The 16,325-nt window shown below is 38.6% G+C and overlaps 1 protein-coding gene across 1 annotated transcript; it reads right to left on the reverse strand.

Moving 5' to 3' along the window:
* Positions 1-1,572: 1,572 nt before the first annotated feature.
* On the reverse strand, positions 1,573-16,026 carry ghrhrl (growth hormone releasing hormone receptor, like). Its single transcript, XM_086161681.1, has 13 exons — positions 15,898-16,026; positions 9,334-9,439; positions 8,721-8,828; positions 8,096-8,187; positions 7,527-7,630; positions 6,246-6,378; positions 5,908-6,061; positions 5,225-5,285; positions 4,993-5,062; positions 4,623-4,714; positions 3,415-3,544; positions 2,863-2,904; positions 1,573-2,309 (listed from the first exon to the last, which is right to left on the reverse strand). Exons 1-13 carry the CDS (start codon positions 15,949-15,951, stop codon positions 2,208-2,210), a joined length of 1,248 nt encoding a protein of 415 aa, XP_086017807.1. The 5' UTR covers positions 15,952-16,026; the 3' UTR covers positions 1,573-2,207.
* Between the last annotated feature and the right edge of the window lie 299 nt (positions 16,027-16,325).

The following is a 16,325-nucleotide window of genomic DNA, read 5'->3' on the forward strand; positions in this document are numbered from 1 at the left end:
TATCACCACAACATCACATAAGGAGGCACAAGACAAGCAGCAGGTCAATGCCTGAACACAATGGCGTGACCCAGTTGTGCACATATTCTTTTTAAGGCAGATGATTTATCGACATATATTAATCTTCTTTGTAATAAAAGAAATACAGTTTGTAGAAAAGGCCAATAAATCCAATTGTTAAGTATGGTCTCTTAAATCAATCACAATTTTCCAAAAGGAAATGATATTTACATAAGAAGAAGATATACCACAAATTTGTAAATGTCCTGTCGCCATTCCTCTTCAGCCACCTCACCTCTGACTTCTGGTACAACTCCGGTTCCTGCCACCTCCAGAAGTTCTCCGATGACTTTCCCATGGTTGGATGCATCAGTGATGACAACGAGGAGGAGCACAGAGGTCTGAGTGCTAGTTTTGTGTAGTGGAGCAACCAGAACCACCTCCTACTCAACATCTTCAAGACCAAGGAAGTGGTTGTGGACTTCTTGAGGAATCGGAGGGGACAGGTACCAATCACCATCCAGGGTGAAGAGGTGGAGATAGTGGACTCCTACAAGTACCTTGGGGTCCACATCGACAACAAACTGGACTGGTCACACAGCACTGATGCTCTCTACAGGAAGGGTCAGAGCAGAATGTTCTTCCTGAGGAAACTGAGGTCGTTTGGCGTCTGCAGCGTGCTCCTCAAGACCTTCTACCAGCATATGGTAGCCAGCGCACTCTTTTCTTCGTTATAGTGTGCTGGTGGGGCGGTGCCAGGACTGGTGAGGTCAACAGGCTCAATAAGATTGTGCCGAAAGCCCGCTCGCTGGTGGGACTGAATCTAGACCCTCTTCTATCGGTGGTAGTGGGGAGGGTGAAGGACAAACTGGGAGCTATCCTGGACAATCCTTCCCACACTCTGCACAACAACCTGTGGCTGATGTGCAGCTCCCCAGCCAACAGTTCATCCAAATGCTTCAGACGCTCCTTTGTGTCCACTGCCATCAGACTGGTACAACAGCAGTCTGAGCGGCACAAAACTCTGACTGGCCTAAGTGCACCTGTGCTGCTTCCACAATCTCACTACCTTACCCTATTCACTATCTCACCCATTCACATGTCATGCCCTAACTGCTGTCTTTCTTAGCCTTGTTTGTCCCAGCCAGCACATATCCTGCCTATTTTTGTTTATTTATTTCATTCATTGCTATTGTAACTATATTCATATTATTGTTTAGTTCTGGTCATGTATTTTTCCCCCTAACTGTTCCTTTATGTTGTTCATTGTTATCCCTGATGTTGTTGTTGTTGTCTATTTATTTGTGATTGTCTTGCGATTATATGACAAAGGACTTTCCCCTATGGGGACTAATAAAGTTTATCTTATCTTATCTTATCTTATCTTATCTTATCTTATCTTATCTTATCTTATCTTATCTTATCTTATCTTCTTTCACATTTTTAAGTATGTTAAATGCATATATATATATATATATATATGGAAATGCATACATAAATGTAAATGTAAATATATATATATATATATATATATATATATATATACTAATAATTTTATTTATTAGATTGGAATAGAGACTTGTGGACAAAAGGTTACTTTTTTGGTCTCTCAGCAGACACATCACTTGTCCATCATTTCACAGATGGATGCTGCTATAAAAATCTAGCACATTGCATGCCATTATCTCTGACATCCCATTTCAAGCTGAGCATCTGACAATTTTTGGAAAATGCTTTATACCTTTATTATTGTTGTATAAATATGCTGCTTTACACCTATATTTCACTGAAGTATTTCACACCTATAGTGAAGGTGCTTTAAATTGTGAGGCTCAGCTTTCATTCCAGAAAAAACAACAAAAAAAGTCTTCTTTAATTTGACCAGTCAGGCCTCTGTGGAAATACGGAGGCTTATTTCTGTGACTTCTTTGCTTTGACATCCTGTGTGAAATCCACGTGAAATTTGTAGTAATGAGTGTAAATGAGTGAAAGTAATGTGTCATGGGGTTTCCAACTGTGTCTCAGTTAAAAGGGTCACCTTGTGTCCTGCTCCGATGCTGGAATGCAGCCAGTAATACACTCTCAAGTAGAGTTGAAAAAGAAAGCTTTGACTGTGTATGCTTAAGAGCCTCTTGTATTTACTTATTGTTTTGTGGCATAGTCAAGGATATATTACATCCAATCGCAGAGGAAAGGTCACTGTGCAACTAGAAGGGCGTGTCCATCTGGCTGCCCTTTGCGGCAGGTGACACCACCGCATAGCTCCTCTCCAGCCACCTCAGCCACTGCACATGGAGTTCCTTCTGTACCTGCCAGATGAAATAGGTTGAATGGATTTTCTATGACTTGCAGAAGATAATGCAGCCACAATGACAGAGGCATTAACTGGATGGATAGATAACTGGGTGCTTCGCTAACTAAATATCATTAATTGACGCCAATAGTTTATGGTGCAGTGTTTGCCGATCCGTCTGCAAAAAGAAATTATACTCCCTGACATTAAAATACAATAAAGGAACCTGACAAAAAAGATGAATCCATTTGTACCAATCAATTTGTCCATACAATAATTGAGTAATTAAATATTCTCTCTTAACTTGGTTCCATGCAGCACACAACAGCCGTATATGGTTGTTGAAGTCAGTGTCTCAGACAGTAGGATTGGCCTCTCATTAATCTAGATGGTGGGAATCTGGGCTCCCTCACTTAATGAAGAAAAGATGAGTGGCAAATTGTTTTGCCACTTGAGTCATGGCAGTTTGAAAATGTGAACTCGCTCCTCGCTGCCATACACTCTGGATATGCGAATTAATCTATGTGTTTATTAAATGTGGTATAGCACGTTGAGCAGAGTGTACCAACCTCTTGATTGAGGAAGCAGTAGAGAATTGCAACGAGAAGCCCCTGAAAAAAAGGAGATTTTCACTGGGAGCATTTTCGACTAGTCATGTGAAAAATGCATACATGTCTCACACAAATAAGAACTAGCTGATTGAGCCACAAGTTAGGATGTTTTTCTTTTACAAACAATAATTTCTTGAATATATCATGTGAAATGTGGAAATCGTGCAGATTAAGTAACCGGAGCAGTTGGTTAATTCAACCGAAACAATTTCTTTTTATTTTGCTGTTGCTAGCCAAATTAATTTATTAAATCAACAAATTATAAACATAAATTAATACAGTCATTGATAATAAACAATCTTAAGCATATATTGTTATTGGAACTAAAGGCAATTTGCAAAACACTAATTGGTAAACAATAGTCAGACATTTGTTCATCTTTTGCCATTTGGAATTTGAATTAATCTGTGCATTTGTTTCTTTGTGAATGTGTGTGTGTGTGTGTGTGTGTGTGTGTGTGTGTGTGCATGTAAGCACATTTATGCGTATGTTTTGAGTGGATTAGTGTACCTGGAAAGATCCTACGCAGAGCTCAATGCAGAGACGCAGGTTAACGTTGAAGTAGTCAGGCAGAAAACTGAAGCACATATAGTGAGTACCAAACAAAGGGATGAGAAGGAGAGTGGATTTTGTCAGGCGTCTGTTGCACAGAGAAAAAGAAACAAGGTGTAGGAGGTTAAGATACCATGGGGAGTCTCCAAATTCGCCTCTCATTTAAATGTTTTTTTCCAGATAACATCCTGCATGCAGAAGCTCTGATCAAGATGCCATGCATGTGCATCATTCAGTCCACAAAGAATGGAGGGAATGATACGGAGTGTGGCTCTTAAAAGTGGACGACTAGGGCTATATTTTTGCGTAAGGCATAATCTTGCCAGAGTCATAAAGTCCAGCATCCCTTCCATTCAGTGAGCGTTTTATAAGAATGTTCATGTTTTGCATGAACACATTCATCTGATTACTGACCCTCATTCAAACTGGAATTCTGATCAGCCTGGTCAGATGTGGAAAGCTCCATGTAGCGTGACTAAATATTTATTGTTGGCTTGTTAATTATCCTCTGCCTACTTTGATGCATTGACAGTTTTCATTTGCTTTCAGTTCTAAACAGAGCGAAAAAAAACAGAACAATTAAGGCTTATATGCATATGTTAACAACAAAACAATATGAATTTGAAGTGGGTAAGAAAGAGCTCACAATAAATGGGGATATAGTTCAATGCTTTTGCATTACTCTGTATGATTGAAAGTTTGTTAATTCTATCTTATGCAGGAAGGGGCAAGGGAGGATCTGAAAAGTTTGTGTAAGTTGGTAGATACTTTTAACAAAACCCTAAAATGTGTTCTCTAAAAGTTGCAGTGCAGCTTAAACAGAATACGCCTCTGCTAATTTCAATTCAACTTGTCTAGACAGTTTTTTTTACCCCTTCAAAGAATTCTGTATTAATCTTGAAAGCACATTTTCAATGACCCATCTCAATGAAATTTTTAAATAGAAATGCTGCACAGGTTGCAGGAATGACTGAGTGCGTGTGTGTGTGTGAGAGGCTCCATTGACAAACAAATAATACTTAACTAAATTCCAACCCAGCTAAATAAATGGAAATACAAAAAATCCTAAATAAACATTAAAAAGCCGTAAATTGAGTTATAGAGATGCTCTATTGAGATGGCTGATGCAACACATTCATACTGTGCGTCTGCAGCTGAATTCTTGCCTGTATTGAGAGGAATTATTGAACTGGGTCAGACGGGGACTGAGCTTCTGTATCAGAATCCTGAGAATGTTCATGAAGAGCATAAAATTAACCTGTGGGTAGAAAGAAAGTGTAAATAGGTTTTGATGGGAAAATGTTTCACTAAAGACTGTAATATCTCTTACAAAAGGCATGATTTTTAAATTTCAGTGCAATGATGTGAGCAGCCGTTATCAACTGGGGCTAGTGATAGAATCGCCATTAACTGAAAGTTAAAAAAAAAACACAAATGTTTAAAATGGAAAACAGAGTATCTGCATGATCAGTCATTAATTAAGAGGAGAGTTAATTAAAAAAATGATGTTTGCTTCACCACTAAGGTTATGTTTACCGCTATAGACACAACGATAGGTCCCTTGATGATCCACCAGTAGTGTGAGTCTTCAGTGATGTCCCAGCATCTGTGTGTGAAAACATTTGAAATGTACTCTTAATCAGCAGCTCTAACTCTTTTGACACTTTCTTTAATAATGTTAATCCCCATAACACGCTTGCTCTGCTATGTTAAACTTTGTGAAAAAACCACAGCACATGTGTGACTACAGGTGAGGATTTCTACTCACTCTGTGTTCTCAAAATATACCCGGGACCCAATCCACAGTACAATGAAGAACACAGGTACACCTGGGGACAGACAGGAAAAGGAAAACCACATAGAAAACCAATTAAATATAACAAAAGAATTAATAAAATTTCAGTGAGGCACATCAGAATCCCTGGAAGTGGGTTTTTGAGGATCTGTATTGCATGCGACTATACCTCCAACTCCCTACCACCAAGATAAGTCTGTCTATAGTTGTACTTAAGATATACAGTGGCAGCCCCGTGGAGAGAAAACTTGACTTAAATAACATCTCACCTATTTAAGTAGCGTATTTGAATGTCAGCACTAGAATGGCACTAATGAATCAGACCTTGAAGGATGACAAACTACACAGTTATAATTTTTGGCGTCATTACATTGTAGTTTCATATAACTTCAACTTCAGAAAAAACAAACAAAAAAAAATTCTAAACATTAATTTCCATCAATGCACATTTAACAGAGAAATGATGGATCCAGTCATTTTTTCATTGGAAATGTCTGCATTGTGAGTCGATTAAAGGCACATTCTATTCTATTCTTCTATTCTATGATTGTCTCATTTTACTTAAAAGTCTGTTTTCAAGACACTTATAAGAGGAGCCTATATGATATTATACTTGAAAGATGATATACAGTGGCTGGAATGAAAGTGATTCTCACCCCATCCTAGCAGACTGAACCCCCAGAAAGATTGGCGGCTGTGGTAAAAGGAGGAGAGCAGCAAGGAATTGAGGTAGAGCGCTTCTACCAGGAGCCAGAAAAAATTGGCCATCACACAGTAGTGACAAAAGACCACAGACGCCTTACAGGCAAACTAGACAGATTGAGGAGAGGGACAAAGGACAGAGAGTTTATAGCGAACAAGGATTAGTATCACAGAGGAGATACACAAGCAGCAGGTAAGGAGAGCAATGTATTAGTATGAGAACGTGGTTGTGTACTCCATGGAATTTCTGAATATAAACAAACACCCCTTGTTCTCAATGTCATTATCTTACCGAGGATAGGGTGCAGTGGTTGGTGTCATCATTTGAGAACAGGGTAGCGTCCTTTATAAACACTGCCACAGCTTTCAGAATAAAAGTCATGAACAGCTGGATGTGAATGAAGTTCCTCGCGCAGCGCAGCTTCCTGTCAAATGTGCAGGCAATGCATATCACAACTGAATGCATCATTATTCTCTCAGAGATTTCATTTTACACAGAGCAAAGTTTAATGGTCCGATAATAATGCAAGTCAGGACATCCAACCTTTGAACGGATAGAAAAACAAACCATTACTTCAAAATGAATAGAAAATGACAGCAGCTGGCTGTTGAGAAATATCTACTATATAGTTTTGTGTTTTCATGAATTCTGTTTTCTGACGTTTAAAGTGTTTTGTTACATATATACCCTGAAGTTGGGGGAATGCCAATGTGTCTAGTTTTACCATAATTTGCAGGTTTTAGGTTCATTCTCTACTGGTGTTCTATCGCGTAGAGGCAAAATAATTAGTCTGCACAGGCTGCAGAAATGAATTTGACTTTCCTGCCTGTTTACATTGATGTTATTGATGCTATTCTCTACACTGATTTCTTCGATTTCCCTCATACAAAAGTCATAGAAAACAAAAATATAATGTGATCATCTTAGCATTTGTCAACTTCTCGAAGGAGACTCTTGGCATCCATAAATGTGTGACCGGATCCAGCTTTTCAGACATTGTATTTTGACATTTAGGATTTATACATTGTTTATACATTGATGTGGCAATGCGCTTTACATTGTTTTAGCTTGACAAGCAACTGATGCTGTAATGTCTGTGCCCGCATCGCCCTGCTCCGTCAGACTTTTTGCAAGTCACTGCAATTGTATTATCTATGTCACATCTGTGCAACAAGCAGTCACAAAACTAGTCAGGCAGATGATTGAGGCCAAAAGGAAGGATAAATTAAAAGATTGATGTTTTGTATCTCCTATGTGCTACGTTTCCATAACAAGTCCATTTTGCGAATTGCTGCAGATGCAACAATAGAAAACATCAAACCAAGGAAAATACTCAGTTGTTGTAACTATACAATCTAACTGTAACATCATATAACAGTCAAAGATTATATAATAGTTCATCTACAGTAATTGAATTTGTTTGAGATGGAAGTCGTAGTTCTCCTTTAATCATATCAATATCCCTTTTTCCACATATTTCACCTCAGAAAAAAACTTTGAATTTACCCTAATACCTCTGATCTAAAAAGGGACAGTGCAATCTGCTGATGTTTTCAAAGTGTCTGTTCATACCTGAAGAGCAGCAGGATTACCACAGCAACAATCAGCACCGCTAAAGAGACGCTGTAGCCAATGGTGTATATCAGCTTCACCATAGCAAAATATGACTGCGCAGTCTGAGGACAAAGTAAAAGAAAACATATGGTTTTGCATAAAAGCTTCTAAATGCAACCAGTGTCTCAAAATGATACCAAAGTGTGCACGAGCTTGAACATTGACTGCTCTACAGAAAAAAACACTGACCTTCCTGCACAAAAGCCTTTCATATGTTGATAATTAAAAATGACTTCTGAAAAGCTTCTGAACTAATGTAAAACCTTTATTCTGTGTAAGTGACTTTAATTGAAAGACAAAGCTAAATTCCCTTTTTGTGAAACAAGATCATTTTAAGCCGTTATCTGATTCTGCTACTTCTTCGTTTAATTACTTTCACATCAGGCACATTATCATGTAAGGGGTTTATCCCTTGTAGTCTTTTGAGGCTGAGAGCTGGTAAGATGAAACAGTTTAACTTCTAAAAGTCACCCCTTCTTTTGGCTGTTTGACTAAATCTCTTCTAGTGGATCTGGACCTTCTCTCACCTCTGGAATGTCATCATCCACACTGCAAGCAATATCGTAGGGTGGGAAGGGCCCGGACCAACCTCTCTCGGTGCAGTTGCGGCTTACCGACCCTTATCATGAAATCCAGAGATCAAGAAGTCACTGATATGTACTAATGATACTGGTTAGTCCATCAATAGTGATTAAAGTACTATTTCCTATATAAACTTAAATCAAGTCCTCTTTGATACAAGGTTTTCTAACGGCTGCCGGAATACTTGTTTACATTTAAAACTGATATCAATTACAGCCATATTGATGATGTTATGCCAATAGCCACAAGATGTACTTTGTGATCATGCCACTAACAATAACTAAAACAACACTTAAAATTTAATATACCAAGGAAACACATTTTACATCAACCACTTCTCTGATGAAGTAAAACCTCTAAGTATCACCAGTGTGGCAGGCAATAGAGCTAGTACTAAAAAATCGTAATTGACACGTTTAAGTACAGTTCGTAAACATTAGTTTGTTTTCCATGTTAATACATTGAATGACATATTCATGAATAAAGCCATCGCATAGATTTCACTACATGTTTTAGACAATGCATCCCCTTCCCTTTTCTCAGTTCACATTACTTTATATTTTGAAGTACCTGTATTGTTCTTTAGGAGGGAAAAGACCGCAGGGCAAGCTCTCTGAACTATTTCTCCAACAATAGCATGAGGCCAGCATAAGATCGCATCCCAAAACGGTTGACAACCTGTGTTTTGATAGTAAGAGGACAGACAAGATAAACCAAAGAAATACCATCAATTGACAAATAAAAACACATTTTAAATATAATTAGTTAAACCCAACATTAAGGTCCTCCTGAACGAGCCAGTTGTGTGATACAAAAGTGGTTTGATGTAATTTTACGTAAAAATTAGTCGCGTGAGTATACTGTAAGAGGACTAAAGAGGTAAATGGGATTTAATCTGCAAAATCTATCTCTAAGTCAATTGTATTACAACATGAGGATATATATTCTAATGTAACTACCCTTGATTATCGAGTCTGCTGATGCATCACAGCGATGGATCCCCAGGGTGGTTTCATTTCGCAGTTTGGACACCATCAAAAACACGCCTTCATGATTTTCTGTGAGGCATTTTCACCTCAGATTCAGTACTCAAATGTGACTATTTGCAGCTTATTCACAACTATATTGAAATGAGTTACTATTACAGGGGCTTGGGGGAAAAAAAAAAAAAAAAGGAACGCACCTTCCCTGCTTCTGTTCCCCTGCTCTGTGATGTGCTGGAAGCAGCGACGCTCATCTTGTTCCAGCTGAAATATGTACTCGCATTCAGGGTGCAGGCTTGACAATGCCTGGATGTATGAATGAAGGGAGAGAGCATTTAGTACCGCAGGAAACGGATGATCTATAGACATTTAGATTCATTTTATGCGTGGGGAGAAAAATCTAGGACATTCTTATCATTGCAATACTTTTGGCAAATGTTTTGGCAAAACACCCAGTGTCCCATTTTTGGTATTAAGATGTATTTTCACGACTGTACAAAGAGGGAAAACGAATTGAATTTGTTCCTAGGGACAGAAGTAATTGTCTTAGCCTCCAGCAATCCATCAATTTCGTACCATTCAGTGTTTCACCTGGGTGTTTGTCCTTGCTCACCCTGCCACTTCGAGTTGTCAAACAAAGTCAGTATACTCATATTTGAATTTGCTTTTAGCCTGACATTTGTCTCTCAACAGACTAAAACAGAGTGAAATAGTATCTCCAAATAGAAAGGTGATGTAAGGTGGCTGCGGTAGGATATTGTGAAGAAGTAAAAGACAGGAAATATAGCAGCTCAACTTTTTTTTACCACAGCTATTCAGAATTTTGAGTGCACTGTTGCAATAAACTCTTGCAATAAAAGGTAAAAACAGTCACAATCATACATTAATGTTATACAATAAACTATGAGGTCTTCATACAAATGAGTATACAATACATACATGTTTATCCCAACATCTGTGAAAATATTTCTGTTATAGTACAATGCTGGTGTTGATAATGAGGTCTCTGAAGGATACATGGTTTTTAACAGGGGTCTATTTTTATGATACAAAGAAATGAGCACCCAGGACTGTCAGAAATACCAGAGGATATGCGATGCGCTGGGAGTGAACGGGTTTGTTATCTTCGTTGTTTTTTTCTGAACTTTCATAATGCAAAAACAACCACATACAAAGTACAGCAGGTCAAGGTGGCAGGAACAGAATAATGGTGAGTGTGAATTAAGACAGATGCTTGAATATAAATCATAGAAAAAGCATTGGTTGAGTTGAGATTACAGTCTGATACTTGAAAATGTGTTAAAAAGTTATATAAAACTGGTCAGTTTTTTTATCCACATTCGGGCTGGATAATGGTAGATGGAACACATTGATCGGTTTAACTGTTTAGATTAGATTTATCTCTCATTAGTTTTTATCTCAGGCTACCAGTGACAATAAATTGTCCTTAATATAAAGGCCAATCTTGTTTCATTCAATTTAACAGTACATCCAATAGTTGAGTTTCCCAGAACTGATCTTCCATAGTATCCCTGTTACTTGAGGAAAAAAAACAGACCACTAGAATTGTATAAATGATGCAGATGGAAACCATTAAGAGGAGAAAAATGAAACATGTTTTCATGTCACAGTTTCCATAGGTAATGTAACACAACCATGTCACGTCACAGGATGAAATGGTAGTGTGTGGGGGGATAAGAGAGAGAGAAAGACAGAGAGCGACAGAAAACATTACAAGAAAAGAGAAGAGGCACTTTGAGGCAGATGTGTAATCATGATTCCCCTCCATTTCCAAAATTACTCCAAATTATGAAAATGATTTGCATTTTGTTTTCCCTATGCTGAGTAATTTGGAGGCTGCTGTTTGAAGTATTCTGTGCCACGAGATGTCCAGTCAAAACATGGTCTGAAGACACACACACGGCACGACAGACCTCAGACACGATCTGCATAATCTATAACTGACAGCTGAACTGCATTGACTTTCCTCGTTGGGGCTCTTTTATGGTCACGCTTAAAGACCTGAAGGCAAACAAGTATCTTTACAACAAGAGAAAACCAATGTCCTCGCAAACAGAAGCCAATTCTCAACGGGATCTCATGTGCTCCCTCTGGAGACACTGGAGTTTCATATCTTAGCAGGATACAGATAACTACTCTTAATGTTGCACTGATTGTGCTAATGAATATTTCTGAGGTTTTTTTTTTTTGAAGAACAAAAGCCACATTTGCATCCCTAGAATCCCCCCTGGGGCCATTCAGTGACATTACATCAGTGAACGTCGCAATGACTGTGGCTTCTAACTGCATTTATGCAGAGTAAAATGGCTAGGGTTGTCACATTTATACCTGCTGCGATATATAAATACAAGGTGCTTTGTCTGCTACATGTAGCAAAGGAAAATTAAGCACACTATGTTCCAGATTATCCACTTAATACGACAAAGAAGCCAATATTCAACTTAAATTGTGATTCCGCTCAGTGCATATTGTTACTACAAGTTGGCTATAGGGGTCACATTATAAATGCTGAAAAATAATAACAATCTGTAACAAGGTTGAGCATAAGCGGGCTCTATGTCCTAACAGTGACAACTTCTTTTCTGCTCACACATATAAATTGAAGCAAAAAACATGCAAAATCCTTACATTTCCTTATTATTTACATGGGGACAGGGAATTAAATTCGGTAAAGTAATAATTTCGCCATAAAATGTCACGTAAAGACCATATGATGATCTGATTCAATCAATCCATTCAGCGGGAGTAAAATAAAAGGTCAGGGGTAATTCTATTTGAGGAGGGTCTATATTCAATTAGGACTTGTGTTTCTTTTCAGTTTCACCGGTATGTGTTTGAAATTTGACAGTTCAATCTATAAAATTAGTTCAGAAGACATTTCTGTCATTCAATCCTTATAGATTTCGCTTATTCTGCACTCAGGGTCGCAGGGATGCTGGAGCCTATGCAAGCTGTTATTGGGGCAAGAGGTGGGGTTCACCCTGGACCAGTCACCACTTATTCAGAGGACCATTTATAGAGACATACAACCATTCACACTCTCATTCACAAGTAGAGGCATTTTAGAAACTCCAATGAACCTACTGCATGTTTTTGGTCTGTGGGAAGAACCTGGAGAACATGGAGGAAACACACCAGACACGGAGAGAACGTGCAAACTTCACAAAGAAAGGCCACCTGTCAGAATCCAACCAGGAACCTTCATGATGTGCAGCGGAATACTTATCTTGTTGCACTTCTATTATTTTCTCAAATGTAATCTTTCCTTTCATCCCATTTTCTCATAGTCAACTTGGTCACTATCACACAGAAAAAGACAGTTTGTGCAGACTAAAACATGACTTGAGCAAACGTGTTAAATGAAACCTACATATCTACAATAAGAAAAAACACTAAGGTTTAAATGGGTCCCGATGATGGGTTTATCAATTGTAGAGGCAAATACAGCTCATTTTCTGTCTCTGTCAGTGAGACTAGGGGAGCAGGGAGTAAATGCTGCTCCGTTGCAATGCACCCCTGTTGGTTTCTGTGTTTACAAGCAAGGTGCACATTTATTCCCCACAAGCAGGTTTCACATATGATCAAAGATATTGGCAGGGGGGCTGTCCCAAAATTGACAAGAGTTGTTGCTGGAGATAATGAGAAGCTCACTCAATTTTTAACCGCATAATAGGAAAACAGTAGACATGATGTCGCATTTCAAAAACAGAAACAAAAAGATAGACACCGAGCTGGCGGGGTAGCTTATGGTAAGTCTGGGTAATATGAGACATGAAACTAAATGCAAAAGCCCCTTCGCACTGCCAGGTTAGTGGTCTGCTGTAAAAATGTTCTCGGAGAGGTGAAGCCCATTATCGATGAAGAACCCTGAAAGGGGCCATCGTATTTGGGTCTTTTTACAGATGACAGCTTCTATTTTCAGCAACAAACGAGCAATACTTTAATGTTGCTGTAGCGGTTTGCTCATCTAGATTTGTGTAATTTATATAAGCAGTTGAGGAACAGTTTGATATTTTGACACCTTGATGAAAGGCGTAAAAAACACAGTGAATTCAAAGAGTAGTCATGCAGTTATTATCTACTCTTACTGTGTATATCTGTCATAAAGGAAATTTACTAAAGCCCACAAAGTAAGCGGGATCATTCAGTGGAGGATGTTTGTAGTACTATTCATTTTGGAAGCCGTAGCGCTATTTTACTGCAGTAACAAAAATGCCAAAAAAAATGTTTTTTGTTTTGATTTTTGGGAGAAAATAGTCCAAAACAAACTGGCATAACAGAGATTTCGAACAAAAAATATCACGCTTACATTTCAAATGTATTTTTTTGTATGTTAATGTAATGTTCAGCTACAGTAATGTTTCAGCTAAAATTGAGGTCAGAATATTCCAACAGCAGTGAAATTACATAATGAACTACAGTCATCAATTGAATCAACTGAAATGTCTGTAATACAATCATTTTCAACTAAGATTATTTTCCTTTAACATTATATTCAATTAATATTATGACCTGCCTCCCACCCAATGACAGCTGGGTTGGGCTGAAGCAGCCTTAGTGCAGGACAACCAGTATCGATAATGAATGAATGGCATCAGCTTTCATGCTTATACAGGCTGGCTGAAGTGACACTTGAAATTTATGTCTGCAACCCTCTTCTCCAAAAAAAGAACTGTTCTTTTTGATGCACACAGCAAGATCTCATACTGCAATTAGAATTTTGTATTTTCGCAAGACAGCACACACACAGACATAAAGGGCAAAAAAGAGCTTGTACTTCAGGGCTTCTGAAGCACCAGTTCAATTCAATATTGATTATTAAGTCATTCATTCATTATCCGTGCGGGTTATCCTGCACTCAGGGTCATGAGGGGAGGGAGAAGGGCTGGAGCGAAAGGCGGGGTTCACCCTGGATCGGTCGGCAGTCATTCACAGGGCCACATATAGAGACAAAAAAATCTCGGAGATTCAAGATCTCCAGTGAACCTTCTGCATCTTTTTGGACTTGGAGAGGAAACCGGAGAACTGAAGAGCACGCAAACTCCTCACAGAGGAGGTTTGATTTTGGAATCAAACCGGGGACCTTTATTCCTGTGAGGCAGAAGCACTCACCTCTGCACCACACAATTGTCAATTTTCCAATAAATACAAATGTGATAATATAACTATCTGAGAAATCTATCTCTTTTCTCTATATTATGGCCAATGGAACCTCCTTCAGTAGTGCACCCGCTGACTGCTGCTAAAGTGAGCAGGTTTTATTCATAACAGATTCACCGCTCCCATACACTGAACTCTCACCATGCCACTACTCCTTTTATCTGTCGTTGTTACAGCTAGTCTCAGGCACCAAAAAAAAGAGCAAATTTTAAATCAGATTTTGCAACTGAAACAAGAGTTTTGACAGGGGTGACAATATTCTATTTTGAAATGCAACATGTGTGTTTGCATGTGGGGGAGTGTTCTCTTGTAGTTCTCTTGTAGTTCATCATAGAAGGTTCACTGCAGTCCTGAGCAATGAAAGATTGCTGTGAATACAAAAACGACTGTTTGCCCTCTTCCGAGAAATCTTATCAACACTGATCAACACACCAGCCACTAGTCTGCTTCTCAATTTTCCTTTTCATTTAGGAGAAATCTGTAGTAGACATGCAATAATAAAGGTATAAACCTTTTTGATGACTGAAAAAATGTGAACGCACACACAAGAGAACAGTTGAGTGTTTGATCTAAATAATGTGGTTTGTTAACTAAAATGGTATAATGTTGACTCACAATTTAAAAAACAACAATTTTCAAAAACTACTTCTGAAGATTTACTCGCTTGATCACATTGGAGCTGATTTTCTTGTCTATGTACAATATGACAATGTGTGTTTTTGCATTGGGAATCAAATCTTGTTATTCTCATGGGGTTTTCAATAATAACATCTCATCCTTGTTACACAAGCGTACATGGCATTTTCCAGTGCATAAACCTAAAAAATCTAATTATATGCTTGAATCCCTCCTGTACTTACAATAACCACATGCCCATATTTTCAAAACTGGTTTCCATATGTGACTGACATAGTAAATAAAGGCAAAATGGACCCAGGGTTGATGATAGTAGCAGCAGTGAGGTCTGCATGCCAGGAATCTAAGGACTGCTGATTTAAAGATCGTTTATGGTTTTGTTTTTTTGTCCATAAACCATCACAGCTCACAATACCTGTTTAATCCTTGCTTGGTCACAGGAACGTGATTCCACGTCCAAAATGATGCAACCCCCGCAATAGATAATACATTAAAATAATATTGGAAAAAACACATTTCTGTCAACAAGATAATCCACTTATCTCCCTTTACCTCACAACAGTCTGCACGTATGTCAGGTTGACACCCTGCATGTAAAGTGAAATCCTCAGCTCCCCATTACATAACATTTGCGCACAAAGTCTGCGCTTACTTTTGTGCGCCACGTTCAATACAGGAACGGGAGCGCGCCCGATGAGGGACTGCTCCAATACAATAGAAGATTTGAGTACAAAACATGATAAACAAGCCTCCGATTTTCATTACTTTATAGCCTTTCTTCGTGCTTGTGTGCCTCCGGATGAAACGGCAAAAAATATATATATTTTTTTTATCTTCATTTGCTTCAGGACAGCAATCAAGCCATTTAACTCCCCTCTAAAGGTGCAGCGCAGGAAAAGTGGAATTTTCAAACTTTTAATACTATGAAGTTCATGCAAGTTACTCACAACTGCGGCAAAGCAAAGAGTGAGGAATAATCTTCTGACAGAAAGACAGGACATGTTTCCGGCTCAATCCCATCCATTCACTATTCGTCAAGTGAGGTACCGCAGCGCGCTCCGGCAGGATGCTGATCCCTTCTACTACACATAGGTATAAATAAACACATCCGTCAAGCGTACAACGGGAGGAAGTGCAGGATTTCCGGTCTATTACTTTCAGAATAAAAGCATACATTCTCAAGCCATCAGGAAGACCTCAGACATTAATGGTGCCAAATAAGCAGCTGCAGTGGGGACACGGAGACACTGATATGCTGATCTATGCGCTCATTATTTACTTTGGTGGGGAGGGTCAATGCAGTGAGATGTATAATATGAGCTTGGAATTGCTGTGAGGGCCATGAATTAAGTCTATTGTCAAAGAAGATATTTTA

The sequence above is a fragment of the Fistularia commersonii genome, chromosome 16, assembly GCF_037954325.1.
Source record: "Fistularia commersonii isolate RoL2024-O1a breed Wild chromosome 16, RoL_Fcom_v1.0, whole genome shotgun sequence".
Classification (NCBI taxonomy): Eukaryota; Metazoa; Chordata; class Actinopteri; order Syngnathiformes; family Fistulariidae; genus Fistularia; species Fistularia commersonii.